General features: G+C 37.2%; 2 protein-coding genes across 2 annotated transcripts; both read left to right on the top strand.

Moving 5' to 3' along the window:
- Positions 1–22,166: 22,166 nt before the first annotated feature.
- LOC145106640 (secreted RxLR effector protein 78-like) lies at positions 22,167–22,661 on the top strand. The gene has a single exon (XM_079043594.1). The coding sequence runs from the start codon at positions 22,167–22,169 to the stop codon at positions 22,659–22,661; it is 495 nt and encodes a 164-aa protein (XP_078899720.1).
- A 195-nt stretch (positions 22,662–22,856) lies between these two features.
- On the top strand, positions 22,857–23,957 carry LOC145106639 (uncharacterized). The gene is made up of 2 exons (XM_079043593.1): positions 22,857–23,148; positions 23,299–23,957. The coding sequence occupies exons 1-2, from the start codon at positions 22,857–22,859 to the stop codon at positions 23,955–23,957; spliced, it is 951 nt and encodes a 316-aa protein (XP_078899719.1).
- Positions 23,958–24,810: the final 853 nt, after the last annotated feature.

Raw genomic sequence — 24,810 nt, 5'->3', positions numbered from 1 at the left:
TTTACATTTTTTTTTAGATTTTTTATATTTTTTATTACATGTTCTTTTTAGTATTCTTTCAATGTTTTAAGACTAAAGTTATTACAATTTTGGTGTTGAGAACTATTTTTAGTTTATAAAATTAGTTTATTTAAATTTCAATTTACTGCAGCAGCCTGCAGATGTTAAAAAACAAACATGCTTCTCAGAGCCGGCCTTATGCTTCAACTTGTAAAGGTAGGGATTAGGGCCCAAAATTGTAAGGGGCCCCATTTAATTCCAAGTGTCGGTCCATCTCCTCATTCCCAAAAAAATCATGCCTGCGTCTAAAGACTACAATCACGCCTGCGAGGCTGCGACGACGTCAACATTCGACGATTAAACTTCCGTTCTTTTCTCCATTCTCGGACTTGATTCAGGCCTTCTTCTCCAATCGATTCTTCCATTGTTGCACTGTTGTCAACTGAATCGTTGTTATTCTACTTCTCGCTGCTGTTCTCGCCTCTCGGTTTCTCCACAAACAATCGATTCTTCATTGAATTTGAAATGGTAATGTGCTTGACTGCTTGTATTTTCCCTTTTGAGTTTCGGTTTTCCTATTCTCTGATTATGTATTATGTAGTTGGGGTTAATTTGTTAAATAATAGCCGATTAGCTGTCTAGCTCAAACCAATGTTCTATCGATATTGATTCAATCGATTATGTAATGGTCGCCTAACAATAAACTTTGTCCCAGTACTTCAATCGATATTGCTTGACTGCTTGACGCTTTTTGGCTCTTGGTTTGGTTGATTGGCGATTTGGCCCCAAACTCCAATATCTGGAAAAGTCTTAATAAGTACTACAAAACTAATGTGCTTGACTGCTTGTATTTTCCCTTTTGAGTTTTGGTTTTCCTATTCTCTGATTATGTATTATGTAGTTGGGGTTAATTTGTTAAATAATAGCCGATTAGCTGTCTAGCTCAAACCAATGTTCTATCGATATTGATTCAATCGATTATGTAATGGTCGCCTAACAATAAACTTTGTCCCAGTACTTCAATCGATATTGCTTGACTGCTTGACGCTTTTTGGCTCTTGGTTTGGTTGATTGGCGATTTGGCCCCAAACTCCAATATCTGGAAAAGTCTTAATAAGTACTACAAAACTAAATTTTGATGGAATGTACCCATTGTATAGAATGATAGAACAAGCTTTTTTGATGAAACATGTGATATTTGATTTGAATTTTGTGGTTTGGCCTCAATATTTGGTTTTGTTTTTCATGAGATTCTTGTTTGACATCGAATTATATAATGTCTTTTGATTAAAACACAATTTTTTATTATTAAGTTATGTAATTTGTATTTTAATTGTTTTTGTCTTTTTCCAAATGGCATGAATGATAAAATTTGTTAATCTTTTCAATTTTCTGATTTTTTATTTCAGATTGGCAGATTGTATTGTTCTTTGATTCCAGATTGGCAGATTCCATTGTTTTTGAGCTTTTCATTATCTTAAGGGCGGTATAATCCTAATTCATATCTTCTATACTTATAGTTATTATTAATCATATAATTAATAAACATGTCAAAGAGAAAATACAAATCAGGTGCTTCAAAAAGGAAACGAAAAATGCAAGAAGAAGCTTTTATAGATAAACAAAAAGGGTCGTTTTTAAAATATTTAACTACAAACAAAAATGTTGATAATGAACAAGAACAAACTAATGTTGATAATGAACCAGAACAAGCTAATGTTGATAATAATATTGAACAAACTAATATTGAAATTGATAACGAACAAACTAATAGTGAAAGTGATAACGAACAAACTAATATTGAAATTGATAACGGACAAACTAATAGTGAAAATGATAACGAACAAACTTATAATGAAATTGATAACGAACAAACTTATAATGTAATTGATAACGAATAAACCAAGTAGATGGAATAATATTAGTACTAATTTAAGAGATTTAATTGTAGAAAAGGGTCCTATTAATTTTAAATTTCCAAAAGATCAACATTTAAGAAGCTTTAGTACATCTCTTTATATGAAAAAAATACCAAATGGAGAAAAATACGAACGAATATGGTTGGTTTATTCCATAGATGTAGATAAAGTTTTTTATTTTTGTTGTAAATTATTTAATGTGAATACATGTACATGTTTATTGGCACATAAAGGTAACAATGATTGGAACAATATTTCTAGTATACTAAAAAGACATGAAGCAAGTATCGTACACATTCTTAATATGAGGTCATGGATTGACTTAGATATTAGATTAGCAAATAATAAAACAATTGACAAGCAAATCCAAGAACAAATAAATAAAGAAAAACAACATTGGAAAAATGTGTTAATAAGAATCATTACTGTAGTAAAAACTTTAGGAAAAAATAATTTAGCATTTCGTGAAACAAATGAAAAAAAATATGAAGAAAATAATGGCAATTTTTTAACTATAATTGAAATGATTGTGGAATTTGATCTTATTTTGCAAGAACATATTAGGAGAATTAATGAGAAAGAAATTCATAATCATTATCTTGGACATAATATGCAAAATGAACTTTTTAGTTTATTAGGAGAAGAAGTTAAAACTAAAATTATTAAAAAAGTAAAAGAGGCTAAATACTTTTTTATAATACTTGATTGTACTCCTGATACAAGTCATAAGGAACAAATGTCAATTATCTTACGATGTTTAGCTCTTTCAACAACTCCAATAAAAGTTAAGGAGTACTTTCTAGGATTTTTAATTGTAGATAATACAACCGGTAAAGGCTTATATGATGTTATAGTTGATGAAATTAAAAATAGGACTAGATCATGGTTGCAGAAATCGGGATTAATCGCCGATTAATCGTGGATTAATTGTTTGGCATTCTCCAACCGTTGAGGATTAGGGTATTAATCGGAAATTTAGGATTAATCGGGTTTGGCGGGATTAATCGGTCTTGGCGGGATTAATCGGTCAACAAAAGTCAAAAAGTCAAAAAACGTCAAAAAAAAATTAAAAAGTTTTTAAAAAAAATTCAAAAAATCAACGATTTTTTACTCTAAATTTTCAAAATTTCAAATATTATACCAAAATGTTCATATTTTCGTATTTTCAAATTACAAATTTTCTTATTATCTAATTTTGAAGTACTTGTTTTTCTAAAGATATATTAATATTTGATTAATTTTAATATTTTACTAATAATCTATGGTCCCCGATTAATCCTCGCCAAAACCGATTAATCCCTTAACACCAGTCGACCGTCGAGCTACCGTCGAGCGATTTTTACAACCTTGGACTAGATATAAATGATATTAGGGGTCAAGGTTATGACAATGGTTCAAATATGAAAGGAAAACATCAAGGTGTACAGAAACAATTGTTAGATATTAACCCTAGAGCATTCTACACTCCTTGTGGTTATCATAGTTTAAATTTAGTAATTTGTGATATGGCTAGTTCGTGTGATAAAGCTAATGATTTTTTTGGAGTTATACAACATATATTCGATATTTGCTTCATTAACTCAAAGGTGAAAAATATTACAAGATCATATATCAAACCTAACACTTAAATCATTATCACAAACTCGTTGGGAAAGTAGGGTAGAAAGTGTAAAAGCAATTAGATTTCAAGCACCACAATTAAGAAAAGCAGTTTTACAAATATCCAAAAATTATGGAGATCTAAAAATTAAAAGTGAGGCTAAATGTTTAGCTACATATGAACTTCAAAACTATGAATTTTTATTAGGAATGATTATTTGGTATGATGTTTTGTTTGCTATTAACACTGTTAATAAAAGCTTGCAATCAAGTGATATGTGTATCGATGATGCTATAGATCAACTAAATGGACTTCTGTGTTTCTTTGAAGAATATAGAGAAAACAAATTTGAAAAGACTTTAGATTATGCTAAAGAATTGGCTTTAGAAATGAACGTAAAACCTGAATTTCGTGAAAAACGTATCATTCAAAGAAACAGACGATATGATGAAAATGTTGCTAATGAAGCTATTAAAACTTCTCTTCAATTATTTAAAACTGATTACTTTTTATATATAGTAGATAAAGCCATTACTTCACTTGAAAGTAAATTTGAGCAATTTAACGAGTTCAAAAATATTTTTGGTTTTCTATTTAGTATAGAAAAATTAAAATCATTTGATGAAAATATTTTAAAAGAACATTGTTTAAATCTTGAAAAATATTTAAGCATGATGATAGTTTAGATATTGATGGTTTAGATTTATTTCATGAGCTAAAACTTTTAAGACATATTGTACATTTAGAACATGATACAATTATTAATATACTTAATTACATTAAAAAGTTTAGTTCCTTTCCAAATACATATGTTGGCTATAGGATTATGTTAACTATTCCTGTAACTGTTGTCTCTGCAGAAATAAGTTTTCTTGATTTGGCTCGAGGTTATAAGGCCCATAAAGAAGGTTTTCGGCCCATTGGGCCTTTAGGTGTGTTCACGGCCCAATAAAAGTCCATGAGGTAGTTTTATGGCTCTTTAGGGTGATTGAAGTTGTTATGGCCCAATAAGGCCCATTAGGGATAAACTAAACCATTTTAGGCCCACATGGCCCAAAATATTAGATTTTGAAGACGTAGGTCCATTTAGAGCCCATTTAAGGGTTTCAAGCCCAAAGTAGTCAAATTTGATGCTTATTGGTCCTTTAGGCCCAATAAAAAAATCTTAGTCCATACAAAACTTGAACCGGGATTTTTAGGGTTTTCAACCCTTAGTTGAACATGAGGGATGTACTTGAATGAGCATTTAGTGATATTCACTTAGAGTACATTCCTTACAAAAGTTGATTGATTAAATGAAAATAGAAATTCCTAGCTAAAAATGCTAGTTGTGACAACTTGCGAGTGTCTGGAAACATGAGGGGATCAAATTCTTTATTTGAATTTAATGGGGTAAGGAAGGACTTAGCAAACTCATTCCTTGGTCATTCATGGGATGGTCATGAATTCGTAAAAGTTGACCGTTGTGGCCGGCAACAAGTTTAGTGTTATGCTACAACCCGAGCTAGGCAAAAGAGGCCATCGGGACCCTAGTTGAAAGGGGCTTACTGAAGAGCAATGTATTAGAATTGGAAATGATATACGTGTATTTGCATCATTTGGTTATAATTTCCTATATTCGTAAAGCTTGTATGTTGTTAAATATCTTAAAAATGGTTTGATATTTATGAAAACTTTTTGTAAATGATTTTGGGAATCATGGCTTATGAATCGGGTCATTGTCAATTTTATTCTATAGTCAGATTTTGGTATTATTAATTACATATCTTAAGCTTAACGTTTTATTTTTGTATGTATTCACAGATGAAGATGAAACTTGTAATAAATGTTTTCATAGATGAGGATGAAACTTATAATAGCAAGCTTGGATATTTAAATTGTTATACCCTGTTTTGTTTATTTAAACTTTTATGACGATATTAGATTGTAAACACAGTCTTATTTTATTTACCTAACTTCTTAGATTTTCTAAATTGTTAAGTAAATATTTGGGACCAAATTCCAATTTGAGCTTTTAAAACCATTTAAAAAAAAAGTTATTTTTTCTACTAATCGTACAAGAAGTGTTCCATAAATAATCTTTGCAAGGCTTGCAATATAGAAAGATGAGAGCTTAAGTTACATCCTTGCCATCAACTTGCAAGAATTTTTGGAGGGTCTTAAAAAATGGTCATAGTTGCCCTAACATGACAAATAAATTTTGTTTTCAGATCTATAAAAGATATATTTTTTTGCTATGACTTAATTTGCTTTTCCGCGTCATAATCTTTGATGAGGATGGATGCCCACACAATATTCGGGTGCGTTCTCTTTATCTTTAACTTGGATATTATTTTTTGCAATATGGACCGATTAATTCCAATATATTATTTACATGTTTAATTGAACATATGTGTTTATAGTGTTGATGTAATTAAGTATATTGTCCTTTGTCTGGATAAATTATGTTAGCCAAAATAAAAACGAATACAAGATGAATGATGAGTGAATTATATACTTTAAAGAAAATATATTAATAATTTTAACTATTATTACCTTATTAATTATTTATGTAAAATAGTTTGATTAAATTAAAATAAATTGTATATCATTACATATAGACAGATACAAAAAGCATATCAGATATTTCATATGGGAAGTGATTCGTACACAACAGTTTTTTGTCATACACAACAATTTATGCATTATATAGTTGTACAATACAACATTTTAAAGCACCAATTATAGTGTATGGAAAAAAATTGTTGTGTACGGATCAGCTCTCATTTCATATTAATAAGAAAATTATGTTCTATCGTCCGAATCCCTCAATGAAAATCTTTAAATATTTCATAATCATTATCTAATCTAATTAAATTCTATATTCCGTAAAAAAATGGAATTAAGTAAACATTTGTTACCAAAAGGCTTATAATGTTGCGGTATATTGTTCTCTCTCCTTGAGGTCGAGGGTTCAAGTCTTGTTGGAGACATATGTGAAAATAGGAATAGTTTAAAACTATATTAGAAATGCCGTTAAAAAAAAAAAAAAAAAAAAAAAAAAAAAAACTTGTTAAAAAAGTGAATGAAAATTAGATACATTGACCTAATTAGTAGCAAAGTAATTCATATGGTCGAAAAGGGTGTTCTAAACTTTAATAACTAAATATTGCGAACGAACATTGCTTTTTCCTCTCTTCCCCTTTCTATTTAGGTACATAGATTAGGCTATTTTATGTGGTTTATTTTAGATTGCCCGTTCTTAATTTGGGGCTCTCTTTCGATCATCGAAAATCTATATCTTATCCATCTAATCTATAAATTTGTTTAAAAGGATATTAACAAAAATGAAGTATATCAGTACAACCAACATTATAGGTAACAAAATCACCATTAATTTTGGATTGGGTCGTTCGTAAATAAGCAGATATATAATGTCCAAAATTTTCATTTGATCAAAATATTTGAAAAATAATTTTCTATTCTCTCTCTTCGGATCTTTGAAGAATAACAATTTTTATTCGAAAAATTGTACAATTTGTACTTAGTTATGTGTCAAATTGTTTGTTTAATCAATATCTTTAAAAATTAAGTCGGACTGTCTCTTATATCGTTAAAAGTTGCATGTTTTTCTTTAAAACATTTAACATAATAAAAAGTGTATTTTCCTTATCCAAATTTTCATAAAAGTCTCAAAATTTTGGCTCATTTTATAATCTATTCTCTAATTAATTTATTTAATGAAAAAGATCGTCAAAACACTAGTTAATATAAGCAGTATAACTCTTTTCAACCTATTGAACATGTAACCTTGCCATGTGTCGTAGGCTAGAAGGATTTTTGATGTGGCCTGGTGTGGATTAAGTTAAAAGGAGTGGTAACATTTCTACCACCTTGTCATGAGTGTCACCTTATTTTTCTTCGTTTATCACTTTATTTTAACATTTAGTATGAAGTACTAACACTCCTAACAATCGATTTTTTTTTATTTACTTTTTCTAATTTACTTTAATTACTTTATTCTAATAAACAAACATTTTTTTTAATATTACACTAAGTTGCGTAAAACACTATGCACTTACCATCCAAATTCGTCTTTCATTCTTCCCATTATAAACTATGATCCCTCAACAATTCTCAATTACTACCCTTAATTTGATCTAATCCCACCAAGAAATTCAGCTAGTATATAATCATGACGTAAATATTATGTAATACAATTGAAACAAATGTTTGGCAAAGAAGTTATAACAGAAGCACGGTATTATGCAATCAAGCAAAATACTGATTTAGCTTTGGTCAGTAACCTCCTCGATTGAAAGGAAATTCATTGGGGTACGTTAATCAATTGTAGGGGAATTGGCGAGAGATACAAGGCGGATTGGGTTCGGCGATTGAAATTGAAACATAGGGTTTCATTCTTAGCTATTCAAGAGACCCAATTAGTGGAGGCGGAGAATATTGACGTGCGAGGGTGTTGGGGTGCAAAAAATTTTGGATCAAGCAGAGTTAATTCATCAAGACGATCCAGTGGCCTTCTGAATGTGTGGGATTGCAGTCTGTTTACATCCTGTGAGGTTATTTCATCTAGACACTTTTTAATAAATATTGGTATCTGGGCTGGCATAAGTGATCAAATGGTCTTTGTAAACATTTACGGTCCTCAATCGTGTACTGAAAAAGCCTTCCTTTGGAAGGAGTTATTGGAGATCAAAAACTCAAAACCATGCATATGGATCATAATGGGGGATTTCAATGCTGTGAGAAGGAAAGAGGAAAGATTCAACTCAATCTTCTGTGAAAAAACTGCAAGTGACTTCAATAATTTCATTCACGAGATTGGTCTTATCGATATGAAAATGGGTGGACATCGTTTTACTTGCTTTCGTAATCACGATCTCAAGCTAAGCAAGCTTGATCATTTCCTGGTTTGCCCCACTTTTCTTAATATCTTCCCTCACACTTCTGTAACTGCCCTTCCTAGGGAAATATCGGATCACTGCCCTATTCTGTTGTCAACTCCACATAAAGATTTTGGTCCGACCCCCTTCAGGTTCTTTAATTCCTGGATGGCTAGGGTTGGGTTTGAAAAAGCCTTTATATCCAACTGGAATAACTTTGTAGGTTATGGTACACCTGACATGTACCTTGCTGCAAAACTTAGACATGTAAAAAAGGGATTGAAAAAATGGCGGGCCATTGAATACCCTAGAGAGGAGGCTGAATTGTTAAGACTTAAAAAATTGGTGCACCAGTTGGATTGCGAAGCTGAGTCAAGGAGGTTGACGGAACAGGAACTTGTGGAAAGGAACTCGGGGTACAAGTCTATAATTGAGATGGAAAAAATTCGCAGTAGTGATCTTAGACAAAAATCTAGGATCAAATGGGCAGTAGACGGGGATGAAAATACTATATTTTTTCATGGATGCATAAATAAAAATAACCCGAAAAACCAGATTGACGGACTTATGATAAATGGGGAATGGTGCACTGATCCGACCATCATTAAACAGGAGATGTACACTTTTTTCGCAGGCAAATTCAAAGAAAAATGGCCTGTTAGGCCAAAGCTTGTGAGTCGACACTTCAAGAAAATCCCCCTTTCTGACTCGGTAGCCTTAGAAGCACGAATAACACTCCAGGAAATAAAATACGCGGTGTGGGCTTGTGACAATGAGAAGGCCCCTAGGCCGGATGGGTTCACCTTCAATTTCATCAAGAAGTATTGGGATATTCTCCTTGGAGACATTGTCAAATTCATTGAGGAACATGGGAGAATCGACTCATCTTGTAACTCCTCCTTCATCTCGTTAGTCCCTAAAATCAAGGATCCTCTCTTGATTAGTGACTATTGTTAGAACAATGTTCTATTAGGATCGTTAGATTCTATGCAAGCAAACAATTAAGAACGTAATCAATAACACAAGAATGGCTTTGAATATGTCGAATGATTAATACTTCAACACCTCAGAAGAGCTCGATTAAGAACTTCAACTGTAGAGGTGTTTAGGGTTACAAAACAATAAACGTAATTATCAACACCGTCTAATGCATACATGCATGCATATTTATAGTATAACCCTATCAGATAAACACGGATGGACAAGCCCAATCCGGATACAAAACATAAAGCCCAAGACGCAACACAATTAGACTCAACAATCTCCCCCTTTGCGTCAATGGGACCGAAAGCTCACTTTGGTTGAGCTACAGAAGTCTTCTTTATTGTTTTGAACACCTTCGGAATGATAGCCAGCAAATGAGGACGGAACGTTATGTACCACCGAAGCATGTCAGTAAAATTCTTCTTGTCAGCTTCTGAGTTCTGCTTGCACCGATGTATAATGTTGATGATGTGCTCCAAGCAGTCAGTTGAAAATAAATGTTTATCAACAAGAGCGAACAAAAATTTGTGAGCTTCGCCTTTTGTAAACATCATAGTGAGATGTTTTGAATCTATTTGGCCCATCTTCATCTTATTCACATCTCCTGGTTTCGATGTTGGCTTGATGGTTGGTTTCTTGTTCATTACTTTCGCTATCTCTTGATCCATAGCTGCAACCTCATGGATGTAAGAAGCCAACATCCTCTTCAAGTGCTCCAAAATCGGTTCATATTCCCTCGGATTTGTGAGCAGAATATTGAATAATAAAATCCAATCATGAGGGTTTAGATTCGGAAGATCTGCTAGAGATATAATCGACACCGAGTTTGCAGAACCTCGTGTGATTTTGAAATTGACATTTACAAATCTCCCAGCAGACGTAGGTTTCAATACCTTGCCAGTGATTATTTTCTGTGCGCTCCATGTCAAGTACTGAGGTTGTCCATACTTCAGATAGAAATCAATAAGCTCTCGGTCAACCTTTGGATGAGGAAAAGGAACCTCAGCAGTCGAATCAAAGCAGTGGAACGTGAATGCCTTTCGTGTGACTGGCATGTCGAACTGCGAGTCCTTAGAATTATCACAGTCAAAAAAAGCAACAGGTTCCAACCAAAAAATATTTGGAAACTCTATAGCTTGATTGATAAGTGCCTCTTTAGTCCATAAGGGAAACAAGGTCTTCTTGCAGTTCAAGGCTTCTTCTTCTTCCTTGTTTCTGCTTTCCCTCTCCTCTACTTCCCTTGCAACCTTCAAGGTTTCATCAAGCTCTTTGTCTCTCTTCTTTCGCTTAAGAGCCTCAGCAATAGTTTCACCGGATTCGTTACTGCCATCATCATCAATCTCCTTTTGCTTTTCTTGTGGACCAGAACCTGAAGCTACATTATCCTTCAGTTCAGTTGTAACTTTGACCTTCGGTTGAGCAGTTTCGGTTTCAGTCTTAACCTTCGGTTGAGGAGCACCCTCTCCCCCTTGTTTTGGAGCAATAAATCTCTCCGAAACACCCTTCATCTCGTGTAACAATGCAAGGGCGGGAAGAAGTTTTGTTGTAAGATGATTCCGAATGGTCAAAGTGAGGATAGGATCATGAGCACCAAGAATGTTGGTGAGCATATCCTTCACATCCCCTACACAGCTGCGAAAAACAGCTCTTTTGGTCTTTAACAAAGAAATTTGTTTTTCTGCTTGGGCTAGCTGCACTTTCTGTACTTCAACCATGGATGTTTGGCGAGCAAGTTCTTCCTTCAAAGCACTTTCTTTCGCCAAATCAGCGTGAAGAGATTCAAGTCGAGAATTCATTGAACTGATAAGTGAAGAGTTATCGGCTTGGATAGAGGAACGCACAGCCTCAAACTTAGTTTGTTCTTCCTGAAGAGACTTGGAGAAAGAATCCACAGAAGCATTTACCTTTGCTGCATTTGTATCAGCATGCCCTTTAAGTGACTCAAGAAAAATCTGAGTACTATGTACAATTTCAGTAACATCAGTGGTGGCCTTTTTGCAAGAGGAGGTAGACTCATTAACAGTTTTGGTGGATTTTTCAATGGAATCGGTGTATTGTTCCAGAGCTGTATCCAGAAAAGCCTTGAGTACAACACCACTATATGACTTGCTGTCCTCAAGCAATTTATCAAGCTTGTCGTGAATGCTCTGCAGATTTTGTCTTGTGACGGGAGCATCATCATCCTCATCAGTAGGAAGCCGATAGGGACTGAAGTATGTAGAATCATACTCATCATTAGCACCACCGAGAGTGGCACCGGAGTCGGTTGAAGGTGAGGGTGAAAGGGGTGTAGAAGTAAGTGGGGGTTCTGTTTCAGTAGTCTCCCCCGTATCAGATACGTTGACTCCTACTGTCGGTTCAGGAATAGTGGTGGTAGTGGATTGGGAAAAAATAGGAGTTGGGATTGGAGTTGTAGAAATAGGAATGGACGAAACTGGTGGTAAAGTTGTTGTTTGAGATGTGGTAGGTGGGGGAATAGGAGGAACCGAAATTGGAACTGTCTGTTTCGATGATGGAGGTGGGGTTGGAAGTTTGTTATGAGGAGATTCGGTTGGAGTAGGAGATCGGGGAGGAGTGTTACCTCTCGGTGATGCACGACGAATTTCCTCTTTTTCACCTTCATCGTCATTTTCTGAGCTAGGAGGAGTAGGACTCTTGGACCTTCTTGCCATCTTTTTAATTTTCTTCGGTTTAGAAGAATCCCCTGTATCAAACTTTCGTTTCTTGGACTTGGAAGTCTTAGACTTATCATCCTCTTTTGGCTCTTTCTTGGTAGAAATCCGTTTACCTCGGTTACTCGGCTTGTCAACAGCATCTAGGGCAGCCTGCTGTTCAGGAGATAGAACTCTCGGTTCCTTGGGAGGAATTGTTCGATAATCAACTATGAGTTTACTTTAGGCTGTAACACATCTATACATTGTCTCAGGGATAGAGCCAATGTGAGCAAACTTCAGAGGATCATAAATTATGATTTTCTTGGTGTGAAACGTAGCAATAGACGCAACTAGGGCATCCTTCATCACCGGAATTTCCAAAGAATTTCTCGCCCTTCTGGTAATGAGAGTCCAGAATCGTGCACATGAGATTTCAGAATGCCTCGTTGTAGTGTTGAGGCTTTGCAACACTTGAGACCAGATGATCGTCCTATAATCAAGATCGAGACCATTGTAAAGGCCGTAGAGAAGGGTTTGGAAAGCCTTGCTGGTGCCATCAGATCCAACGCTTCTCTCGGCCAAACTCTTGATAAGAAGAGTAAGCAGTCCATTCCATGGGGACGGTAGGCAGGACTTCTTAACCTTCGTTATTGTTGTAAGCACGTCAGTGTATCCCATTTCGTACAACATCGAGAAAAGCTGAGTAGTGGTGATGAAATCGGGTGAAATCACAGATGAATCCACAACGAGGTGCAACAAGCAACAAAATCTCCCTTTTGAAATAGAAGCCTTTTTAGAATGGATTAGAAAGTAGATTCTTTCCTTGTTCTTGTCATATGAGGCAGTAGAATAAACTTGTGATAGAAGGGACATCGGAACGGCTTCCACCTGTGTTAGGGCTAGAACCAATGGAGAATACTTCAAACACTCAACCACCTGCAGCATATACGAGTCGTACAGAAATGGATTGAGTTCAATAATCATGTTCTGATTGGGCTTGATCGAAAGCAATGTTGACGAAGCACTCTGATCGTGAACGGATGAAGAAGTCGCCATTGTTGTTCGAAGGAAGAAGATGAACAGTTTGAACTTGCTTTGTAATTGGAGAGAATTTGGGGCTGGTAAAAGACAAATAAAATTAGAAACCCTTTATATACCGTTGCCAGGAGAGAGAAAAATCATCATGATAATGACGCGGTCACTAAAACGTCGCCTGAAAAAGCGCGATGTGACAGGTTGGTTACTCGCAGGTATACGTCAGCATGCATGGGTAGTTCGACCGTTCAAATTCACGCGCCCAAATCCTTATCCTCAATCGTCGTTTGAAATTCAGTTTCGCTCCAAGATGTAGAATTACCCCTGTTTCGCCAAAAGATAAACACAAATCGAACCAACAGCAACCAGAATGTTGGAAAATTAAAATTTTCGTGTAATAGAGTGACAAAAGATAAAGAAATAAAGCAAATGTGTATTGGATGTGAGTGATGTCTCATTATAAGACAGAAAGCAGGGGATTCCGGGCAAGAATCGTTTCCTTCAAAGTCAAGAGAGACTTGAAGTGCTTGTGTGGGTTCCCGTGAAATAACGATCAAATGTTTGTAGAGAAACATTGAAAGGCTTCTTTTTAAGTCATATGCTTAAGGTAGCTTATCTTCAACCGAACGTCGATACTTAACATAAGACCGAACATTGGAAGAAGTACTTGTGAGACCGATGTGGTCTGTTGAACAAGTAGGTGGAATATATTTTATAGTGACTAAAGAAGATATAGAAATCTCAAAAACAAAAAGAAACTGGATCTTTATAGGAAGAAAAAGCCTTGGTGTTAGACAAATTCATAAAAGATCACTCAAAAATAAAAATGAGATTTCATTTGGTAACCAGTAACATCTTGAATATGACAATTCACCGTCAATTCGTTGTTGGTGTTGGATTGTGGGTTTCACTCAGTACGTGGTATACATATCTAAGATCATAAACACATATTTTGTGCAACCATAAACCTCAGTGGTAAAGACTGAGAGTCTCAAGGGTTACAGTGATGAACCGAAAGTTGATGTAGAAAGTAAGGATGGTGGTTAAGGAACCGAAAGTACCTTCTGCTATAAAGACGTGACTAAGCAGAAAAACTCTTAACTCATATGAGAAGAGTAAGGTAGCTCTAGACTGAGTGGATCTGAACAGCCTGATTGGGAAGAAACGATAGGTAGAGATCGAATCATTAAGGCCTTGCTCTAAGTCGTAGAGGCTTTGGTCAACATGCAGCAGCATGCTTCTAGGGACCCTTAACTAGTTCTTATGGAAATGATTATACCTATCTTAGCTCCAAATTCTGTTGCACTGATACACGTGTGACCTAATGAAAGGAACAAACAAACAAACACACCACACACAAAAAAAAATTGAAGTTTTGAAATTTTCTGAAAAACAATAAAAATAGAAAAAGAAAATATTTTTGGATTTTTGAAGTTTTCTGAAAAATAATAAAAACAGAAAAAGAAAATATTTTTGGATTTTTGAAGTTTTCTGAAAAATAATAAAAACAGAAAAAGAAAATAAGGTTGCATAAAACACTCTTTGAACAAAATGTACAACCGAAACCTTATCTAAAAGGAATGAAGCGAAATAGACCGAGCGGTCGGTTCATTTCGGTTCCTTAAAATTCCAGAGCCGAAATAGACCGAGCGGTCGGTTCATTTCGGTTCCCGAAAATTATGGAGCCGAAATAGACCGAGCGGCCGGTTCATTTCGGTTCCTCAAAATTCCAGAGCCGAAATAGACCGAGCGGTCGGTTCATTTCGGTTCCCGAAAATTATGGAGCCGAAATAGACCGAGCGGTCGGTTCATTTCGGTTCCTCAAAATTCCAGAGCCGAAATAGACTGAGCGTTCGCTCCATTTCGCTTGTCTAATTTTTAGGCGTTGAATTAAGGATTCGGTACCGACTCTGCTTCCATCATTCCCAAGCCTTGCAAAATTTTATTGAAACTCGCTTCAGGTAAGGCTTTAGTGAATATGTTAGCCAATTGATCAGAGGATCGAACAAAATGCACTTCCATGTTCCCATCTTCTACGTGATCCTTGATGAAATGATATCTAAGTGCAATGTGCTTAGTCTTTGAGTGTTGTACTAGATTGTGACATATCCTTATTGCACTTTCTGAGTCACAATAGAGAGGAATCTTCTTCATACTTAGCCCGTAATCTCTTAGTTGACTTTGAATCCATATGACTTGAGAAGTACAAGATGCTGCAGCTATATACTCAGCTTCGGCTGTTGAAAGTGACACGCAGGTTTGTTTCTTAGACTGCCAGCTAACCAGTTTTTCGTCAATAAATTGGCATCCACCTGTAGTGCTTTTTCGGTCCAGACCACATCCTCCAAGATCAGCATCAGAAAAGGCTTGAATGAAGAATCCAGATCTAGCAGGATACCAGAGACCGAGAGATGATGTTCGCTTCAGGTAACGAAAAATATTTTTCACCGCCACCATGTGAGGTTCTCTTGGATTAGCTTGAAACCTAGCACAATAACAAACAGAAAACATAATGTCTGGTCTACTAGCTGTTAGATACATAAGGGACCCTATCATTTGTCGATATAGTGTTATGTCAACAGCAGGTTTTTCCAGAGAAGGAGTTAACTTAGTGCCAAATGCCATAGGAACCTTCACTTTTGAGTCTCCTGTCATGCCAAATTTTTTTAGCAGGGTCTTTATGTACGCCTCCTGGTTGATAAAGATACCTTCTGGTCCCTGTCTAATATTCAAACCAAGGAAAAAATTAATCGGACCCATTGCGCTCATTTCAAATTTAGTCTCCATCAACTTCCTGAATTCAGCTGTTAAGCTAGGATTCGTGGAGCCGAAGATGATGTCATCGACATAAATTTGAACTATCATTAGATGTTCGCCTTCTTTCTTTTGGAAGAAGGTTGGGTCAACCGAACCTTGCTTAAATTTCGACATTTTCAGAAAGCGAGTTAAAGTTTCCTACCAGGCTCTTGGTGCTTGCTTCAAACCATATACCGCTTTATCCAGCACATAGCAATGATCAGGGAATTTCTCATTCACGAACCCGGGAGGTTGCTCAACATACACTGTTTCTTCTAGTTCCCCATTCAAGAAAGCGCATTTGACATCCATTTGGAAAACTTCGAAGTTTTTATGAGCAGCATATGCCAGGAAGATTCTAACTGACTCCAACCTAGCTACTGGAGCGAAGGTTTCCTCATAATCTATCCCTTCCTCTTGGCAATAACCTTTCACCACCAACCGAGCCTTGTTGCGGATGACATTCCCTTCTTTATCTAATTTATCTCTGAAGACCCATTTTAAGCCGACTACTGAAGCATCCTTTGGGGTAGGAATCAGCCTCCAAACTCGGTTGCGTTCAAACTCATGGAGCTCATCTTGCATTGCTTGAACCCAATCAGAATGATCAAGTGCAGCATTAACTGTTTTCGGCTCGACCTTGGATATGAATGAATTAAACATACAGAATTCAACTTTAGAGAATAATGCAGTTTGTTTCGCTTTCAACTGTGAGCGAGTGAGTACTTTTTCAGATGATTCTCCAATAATTTGAGCTTTGGGATGGTCCTTGGTCCATTTGATTAACGGAGGATAATTTGGGTCATATGCTGGATCCAATTCAGCATTCACTTCCTCTTCAAGTTCTGATTGATCACCCTCGCCTTCGTCAGTTGCATTCTCTTTCTCCCCCTCGACTGGTGAAGTGTAACCTGTGGCATCATCAGAATTTGCATCCTCTGTGGGAGTAGGATTCTCCCCCTCGATTGGACAACTATTGGGTGGGTTTGGAGCATTATGTTCCCCTTCACCTGGACTTTTATGAGTTGGGGACAGAATCGGATTCTCCCCCTCGAAAGACATTTCGGTTGTCTTTGGTACTGAAGAACTCTCCTCCTTGAATATTGAGCCGTTGATGGGAGAGTCAGTTGAGGATTGAACACCTATAGTTTTAGGAGGTTCACTTTCCATTTCTTTGGCAGCTTCATCTATGATCTTTTTGAGATTATCAATTTTGTTATCTACTGATTTCGCCTCTGAGTGTGCCGCTTTCTCTGGTTCATCGAATAACCGAATGTACTCTTCAAACAGGTTGGATATTGGAACCGAGACCTGTCCAGATTCAGAAAATATTTCACTTAAGTCACTTTCACTCCTTTGCACTTTCTTCATGTAGTTATCGTCAAAGGTGACATAATATGTTTCTTCAATTCGTTTGGAGCGTTTGTTCAACACTCTGTAGGCTTTAGAAGAGAGTGAATATCCTAGAAAAATTCCTTCAATTCGTTTGGATCGGTTCTGAGTGTAGCACACGGCTGCAACTGCATCAGCCCAGAAGTATAACGGAAGAGAGCATGGTTCTGGCTGCTTCACACAAAGAACGGTTTCGTCTTTCAACAATCAGCCAGAAAGTCCTCAGAATCGTTATTCTTGAATTCCAGACCATTGTCACTTCTGTTATTCCTCACCGTCTTTCTCAGCTGCACTTCCACTTGCTTGATAAATGTCTTCAACTTGGGAGTTGCATCTGATTTCTGTTTAAGAAAGAAAACCCAGGTGAAGCGTGAAAAATCATCTACAATCACAAGGATGTACTTACTACCACCGATGCTCTCGATAGCCAAAGGTCCACATAAGTCAATGTGCAATAGTTCAAGAGCTTCAACAATCTTTGTATTAATTCGTGTAGGGTGGCTCTTTCTGCTTTGTTTGCCCATCTCACATACAGCACACAGATGTTCCTTGTCAAACTTGAGAAGAGGGAGGCCTCGAACGTGATCACCAAGCACCAACTTATTAATGTCTTCGAAGTTCAGGTGCGATAGTCGTCGATGCCACAACCAGCTTTCATCAGTGTTCGCCTTTGACATCAGACATATTGCTGGTTTTCCTCGTATTGGGTTGAGATTTAAAGGATACATTTCTCCTTTGCGTTCAGACTTTAGCAGAACCTTTTTCGATTGCTTTTCTATTATTTCAGAGCCCTCATCATCAAATGATACTTTCAGACCTGTTCCCATAACTAATTGTGACACGCTGATGAGGTTATGCTGCAATCCTTCCACATACGCCACTTTTCGAATTGAGAAATCTCCATTGGTTATCATACCATATCCCTTGATTGTTCCATAGGAGTTATTTCCATACTTTACACACCCACCATCTTTTAGGGACCGAAACTCCCTCAATTCTTCCTTCCTTCCTGTCATGTGACGCGAGCAGCCACTGTCTATATACCATTCATCATCGAACTGCTCGTCACTGATTACCTGCAAATTTAAGCAGATTTAGGAACCCAAAGTTTCTTGGGTCCTTGTGAGTTTTTCACATAAAAAGGAATAACAGTAGAAATATCAACCAAATATGTTCTTTTTACGAGAGTGGTTTGATCTTTTCTTTTAATGGTGTACACCTTGATTTTAGTTTTATCTTGTTTAGGTTTTGGTGTATAAGTTTGTGTGTTGTTAGATGGTTTAGGAATATTCTTTTGAATCCTAGGTTTAGCTGACTTTTTCTTATTATTGAACTCAGAATCAAGCTTTCCATTGCCTTTGATATCCTTCATTGAAGTTAATTTTCTTTGGGAGTTAGAAGGACCGAAACTAGACTGAGGACCGAGACTCAACTTTCGGTTCTGAGTGCTGTTGTTGGGACCGAAAGTAGGCTTTTGGTTGTTAGCCTTGGCGGTTGGACCGAAACTTGTCTTTCGGTTCTGTGAGTCCATGTGGGGACCGAAACTTGTCTTTCGGTTCGGTACGCTAGTTTGGGAACCGAAAGTAGACTTTCGGTTCTGAGATTTGGAATAGTAGGAATTTGGGTTGAAGTTTTCTATTCCTTTCAGTTTTTCCTTTCCTCTATCCGTTGATTCTTTCTTAGGAGGTACGTAGTTGGGATTTTGGGATTCCCAGTGACGTTTTCGCTCATTCAGATTCCTTGCGTATCTTTGATTTCTTAAGCGTTTCTGTTCAGCTAACTCCTTCTGTGATTTGTGGATATTGAAGCTAGCCTTTGGCTTCTCTTTTTTAATTTCGGTTGTATTTGTTGGAACAGTTGGTTCTGTCATCGGTTCTTCAGGGATTTCTTTGGTTCTACTTGTGCTTGGTTTGTCGAAACTTGAGGGTTTGTTGATGGGTTCAGCAACATATCTTCCTTTAACCCTCCATGAAGTTTGCTCAGATAAGCCTACGGTTTCGTCTGCGTTGTCGATAGGGGCAGACCAAAAGTAATCGTCGCATCCTTCAGCATTGTCTTTGTCGACCAGGATTTGTAATTCTGCTGTTTGTTTAGCAGTGATTCCTGTAACTGTATACACCTGATTCGGCACCGTTTGAACCTTTTGGTAGACCATAGCTTTTTCCTTGAGTTTCTTTGTCTTGTCTTTTGACAAGCGAGCGAACTCAACCGAATTTTCAGAAATGAGAGGTTTCTCATTCTTGGTTTCGCTTTTCATAAACTCTGAGCAATCAACTACATCTTCCACTGAGATTTCGCTCATTTCACTTTCCTCATCAAATTCAGACGTATTTTCTAAGTTCATTTTATTTTCTGAAATCAATTTTGTGTTAGACGAGTCAAATGATTTAATAGTTTCGGACTTTATTTTTAACCTATCATTTTCATCTAAAAGATATTTGAGCATACATTTATGTTCCTTAGAGTCAATGAAGGTTTCTATCTTGTCCAGTCCGATTTTGTAATGAATTGACGTTTCTTCTGAGGACACTACTGATTCACATTCTGCTATGAGCTCATCCTCCTTAAATTCAAGGAAGGGTAACATCATCTTATGAATCTTCTTTCCTATCTCACAACTTAAATGCAATTGAGCAATATTAAAGTATAAACGCTTAGGAATTAAACAAAAAACATTCCTTTGTTTTAATAACTTTAAATTGTCTCTTTGTAAATAAATACTTTCATCCCTAGCCCTAATTAACTCCGCATCCTTCTGCTCAATCCACATCCTTCTCTCCTCAATTTTTGAAGACACCCTGCTGAGTTGGTCAGTTAGGTTAGAATTCGTTAAGCGAGTTTGCATGAGATTACCACTTAAGTTAGAAAATTTAAATTTTAATTCATTTAATTCTTCTTCGTAATCTGTTATTGGAACTTTAAGTGATTCAAGGATGGATTGTACCTTTTTGATCAACCGATCGCAGTCGTTGATCTTCTCACTCACCGGCTTGGCCGTAAAACACTTGTCCTCAGTCAGGTTCGGTTCCTCACTTGCACTTTCGGTTGATGAACCAGCTGTGACAATTAAACACCTTCCAGCCGAACCTACTTCCTTTGCCACATAAGCCTTTCCATGAGTGGGCTTTCTCACCTCTTCATCTTCAGAATCGGTTGACCAAACTTCGATGCCACCGAACTCATCTTCACCTGCATTCTCCTGTACAATCAAGGCATTCATAGAGCTGTTAGTTGCCTTCTTTTTCTTGATCTCTTCCAACTGGCGCATGTAGTACGTCTCATCATCTTCACCATCTCTTTTCTCAGCCATTTTCCTTAGCATGCAGTCTTTGGCAAAGTGGTTCTTGCCGTGACAGTAGTTGCAGTCGAACCCAGAGTCTCCTGCAAGTTTGCTCTCATTCTTGTCTTCATCCTTTTGAGAAGAGACTTTCGCTTCGTCCTTCACCTTCTCAGAACTGTAACTTCCCTGCCAGTTTCGGTTCTTGTTGACAGGAAATTTTCTTCTTGCAAACTTCTTTGGATTGGTGACCATCATAGCATACTCCTCGCTTGTAAGGTCACACTCAGACATATCAGACTCTTTTTCTTCTTCTGCAATGCTTTTTGCTTTTGAGACAAGGGCCAGCGATCCCACACCAGAAACTACTTTCGCTTCTTTGGTTACTACACTTTCATGGGACTTAAGTATTCCCACAAGTTTCGCCAGTGAGTAAGATTTAAACTGTTCATGGGCTTTCACGGTTGAAACCACAGCCATCCATTCTGGTCTCAGACCGTTCATGAAGGTCACCTTCTGCTCGATCAACTTTCTTTCTATTCCATGCTTGATCATCTTACTTAGAAGATGATTGAACCGATCGAAAGTTCGTATGAGTTTTTCTTCTGGTTTCTGTTTGAAAACTCCAAATTCTGACAGCAGCAAGGTTTGAATGGAGTGTTCCAGATCTTCATCAGTTGAATAAAGTTCGTTCAACCTATCCCAGATTTCTTTGGCCGTCGTGCATGATCCAACCAATCGAAAAGTGTCAGATTTCAAGGCGAATCTGATCATTCTCATGGCCTTCACGTTACACAGCAACTTGTCTTTCTCATCCTGCGGCATCTTCTCTACATCCGACACAAGCTTGTTATATTCCTTTTGGGACTTAACTGTCGTGTTCGTTCCTGAATGAACAAACGGCCCAAGTGTGATAGCTTCCCAGATGAGATAGTCATTATCTTCAGATCCAATCACGTAGTCTTCAAAGTGATGCGCCCATACTTCATAGTCTTGAGTGTAGAGTATGGGTATCCTGGTTGTTGATCCAATGCTGTTTGAGATGTTGATGGGATTTGTTTGCGAATCTTCGTGAGACATGGTGAGCTGCTAGAATCAAACCTGTAAACTTGAGATTAGGGTTTTATCTGAAACAGAGTTGCCGTCGATACGAAGAAGACGGCTTCTATTTATACGATAAAAGCGGAAACCCTAAAGAATTCTGAATACAGAAGGAATGTATATTGATCACACAGTCTCCTGCTCTGATACCAATTGTTAGAACAATGTTCTATTAGGATCGTTAGATTCTATGCAAGCAAACAATTAAGAACGTAATCAAGAACACAAGAATGGATTTGAATATGTCGAATGATTAATACTTCAACACCTCAGAAGAGCTCGATTAAGAACTTCAACTGTATAGGTGTTTAGGGTTACAAAACAATAAACGTAATTATCAACACCGTCTAATGCATACATGCATGCATATTTATAGTATAACCCTATCAGATAAACACGGATGGACAAGCCCAATCCGGATACAAAACATAAAGCCCAAGACGCAACACAATTAGACTCAACAACTATCGACCAATCAGTCTCATTGGATGCATCTATAAAATCATCTCTAAGATTATTTCGCTCAGAATGAAGAAAGTGATGGGAAACTGCATCGATGTGGTGCAATCAGCATACATTGAAGGGATGAATATACTTGATGGGCCCCTGGTGGTCAACGAGATCTATTTGTGGGCAAAAAATACCAAAAGGAAAATTCTTCTTTTCAAGGTGGACTTTGAGAAGGCTTTTGACCCAGTAAATTGGGATTTCCTTGATACGAACCTGATGCATATGGGATTTCGGAGTAAATTGAGGATGTGGTTAAGAGGATGCCTTGGATCTGCAAGATCTTCTGTCTTAGTCAACGGAAATCCGACAGAGGAATTCCCATTATCCAAAGGAGTCAGGCAGGGTGACCCGCTCTCCCCGTTCCTTTTTATAGCAGCCATGGAGGGCCTTAGTGTTGCGATGCGGTCAACGTGTAAACTAGGCATCTTCCAAGGTGTTAAATTACCAAATGGTGGCCCTTTGATCTCACATCTACTATACGCAGATGATGCATTATTTCTGGGGGACTGGTAAAGGAAAAACATCAATAACCTAGCTCGAATTCTCCACTTCTTTCATGCGGCATCAGGACTAAAAGTTAATTTCAATAAATCCAAAGTTTTTGGAGTTGGGGTGGAAATGCAAGAAGTCTCAAACTGGGCCAGTACTCTCGGATGCGCACCGTCCTCCCTCCCTTTCACATACCTAGGAGTTCCGGTTGGTGCCAACATGAATTTAAAGAAGAATTGGAAACCAATCATAGAAAGATTTCAAGTCAAACTTTCAAAATGGAAGTCAAAAACCCTCTCCTTTGGTGGTAGACTGACTCTTATTCAATCAGTCCTTGGCAACGTCCCAACATACTTCCTGTCACTTTTTGTAGCGCTTGCGGGTGTGATCCAAACCCTTGAGAAAATGAGGAACAGGTTTCTATGGGGTGCATCGGAAGAAAAGAAGACAATTCATTGGATCTTATGGGACACGGTAGTCGCACCCAAGGAATCGGGTGGTTTGGGTAATGGTATGATTAAAGCTCTTAATATCTCTTTGATAATGAAATGGTGATGGAAGTTGAGAACCGAACCTCACCATCTTTGGGCGGAAGTCATCTCAAGCCTACATAACCTCAAGTCGAAACCTGATGATGTTTATTTGAAAAAATCATTAACAGGAGTGTGGAATTACATTGCTGGAATAAGGAAAGATCTTGTAAACAAAGATATATCTGTTCCATCTGTGTTATCTAAACAACCTACAGCCAACGGTGTAACCTGGAGGTGTGAGCTTTCCTCGAATGGAATATACACAGTCTGCGCTCTTAGACATAGATGGGATTACCGACCTCATAATATCGATGGAAAGTTCTTTTGGCTTAATGAAATCCCACTGAAGGTCAATTGTTTTATATGGCGGGCAAAAAGGGGGAGGATTCCAGTCGCATTGGAACTTTCAAAAAGAGGGGTAGTTCTGGAAAACTTGACCTGTCCCATGTGTAATGAATACGAAGAATGCGCAGATCACGTTTTGGTTGACTGCCCTTATGTCAGGAAGGTTTTTGAAGGCTTATCAAGATGGTGTAGTGTGAATACGGAGGATTTTCATACGGTTAAGGATGTCGTGGACTCAGTTTCTCAGCGGGGGATGTGTCATAACAGGAGGAGCAAGATTCTTTTGGCAGTTTACTATGGAGCATTATGGAGCATTTGGAAATCAAGGAACGAAAGAGTTTTCAAGAAGAACCGGATACCTCCCGACAAAGTCAATGATACAATAAAATCAGTGACTTATCTATGGGTGAAAAACAGGGGAAAACTTGATAAGATTAATTAGGCAACACGGTCTCAATGCCCTCTGTCTTTTTGAATCATCAAATTTTCAGTTTTGTCATCTTATTTTTTCTCTTTCTGTTTATGCTTGTCTCTTGTATGCCACTAATTGTGGCTTGTTTATTTTCCCTATTTATTAATATATATTATTGGCCGGTTCAAAAAAAAAAGGTACCTCCTCGATTAAGCCAACTAAAATCACCAAATACTGAAACATCTTAAAACATATGCAATTTAAGACTCAATGAATCCAATCCAGTGAAACAATACGTGTTCAATAACTTAAATAACAAAACTAACATTTGAGCATGAATCCCCTTTATGTGCCCTAATCCCATCGGACGAATCAAAAACTAGGGTTTTCACGTTTATCGAATCTTTGGGTACTCAGCGAAAATAAACGCTTAGAAAAGATAAGGACTGATTATGACGCAAAGCGAATCCCCTTCATGCGCCCTAATCCCACCAATTAAATTTGTTCCTCATCATCTCTCTTCTCGCCAAAACTTTAGCGCTTCTCTGGTGGCAACCCCCTGGCGAGGGGTAGGGGTGCTATAGCGAGGCGGGCGAGGCAAGTGGCGAGTGCCCCTCCGCTTAGTCTTAGAAACCTAACGTGGCATGCGGCTGTTATTTTTTTTAAAGAGCATAGGGTTGAATGGGTTTGGAACGCGTAACATCTTGCTCAAATATATGGAGTCTTACGGGTTGATCCAAGGCATGAATCGAAGAAGTAAGGGTCACCATATTACATAATGTGTACTGAAAATTAAAAATAGATGAAATATAAAAGTAGGATTTGAACCAGGACTTTGAAGTAAGAAGACAACTAACTTATCCACAAAACCATTGGAAGTATA

The sequence above is a fragment of the Lactuca virosa genome, chromosome 4 (assembly GCF_052849685.1).
Source record: "Lactuca virosa cultivar CGN04683 chromosome 4, Lactuca_virosa_CGN04683_v6, whole genome shotgun sequence".
NCBI classification, from domain to species: Eukaryota; Viridiplantae; Streptophyta; class Magnoliopsida; order Asterales; family Asteraceae; genus Lactuca; species Lactuca virosa.
The sequence above is the reverse complement of the archived record's forward strand: the minus strand, read 5'-3'. Positions and strand labels throughout refer to the sequence as shown.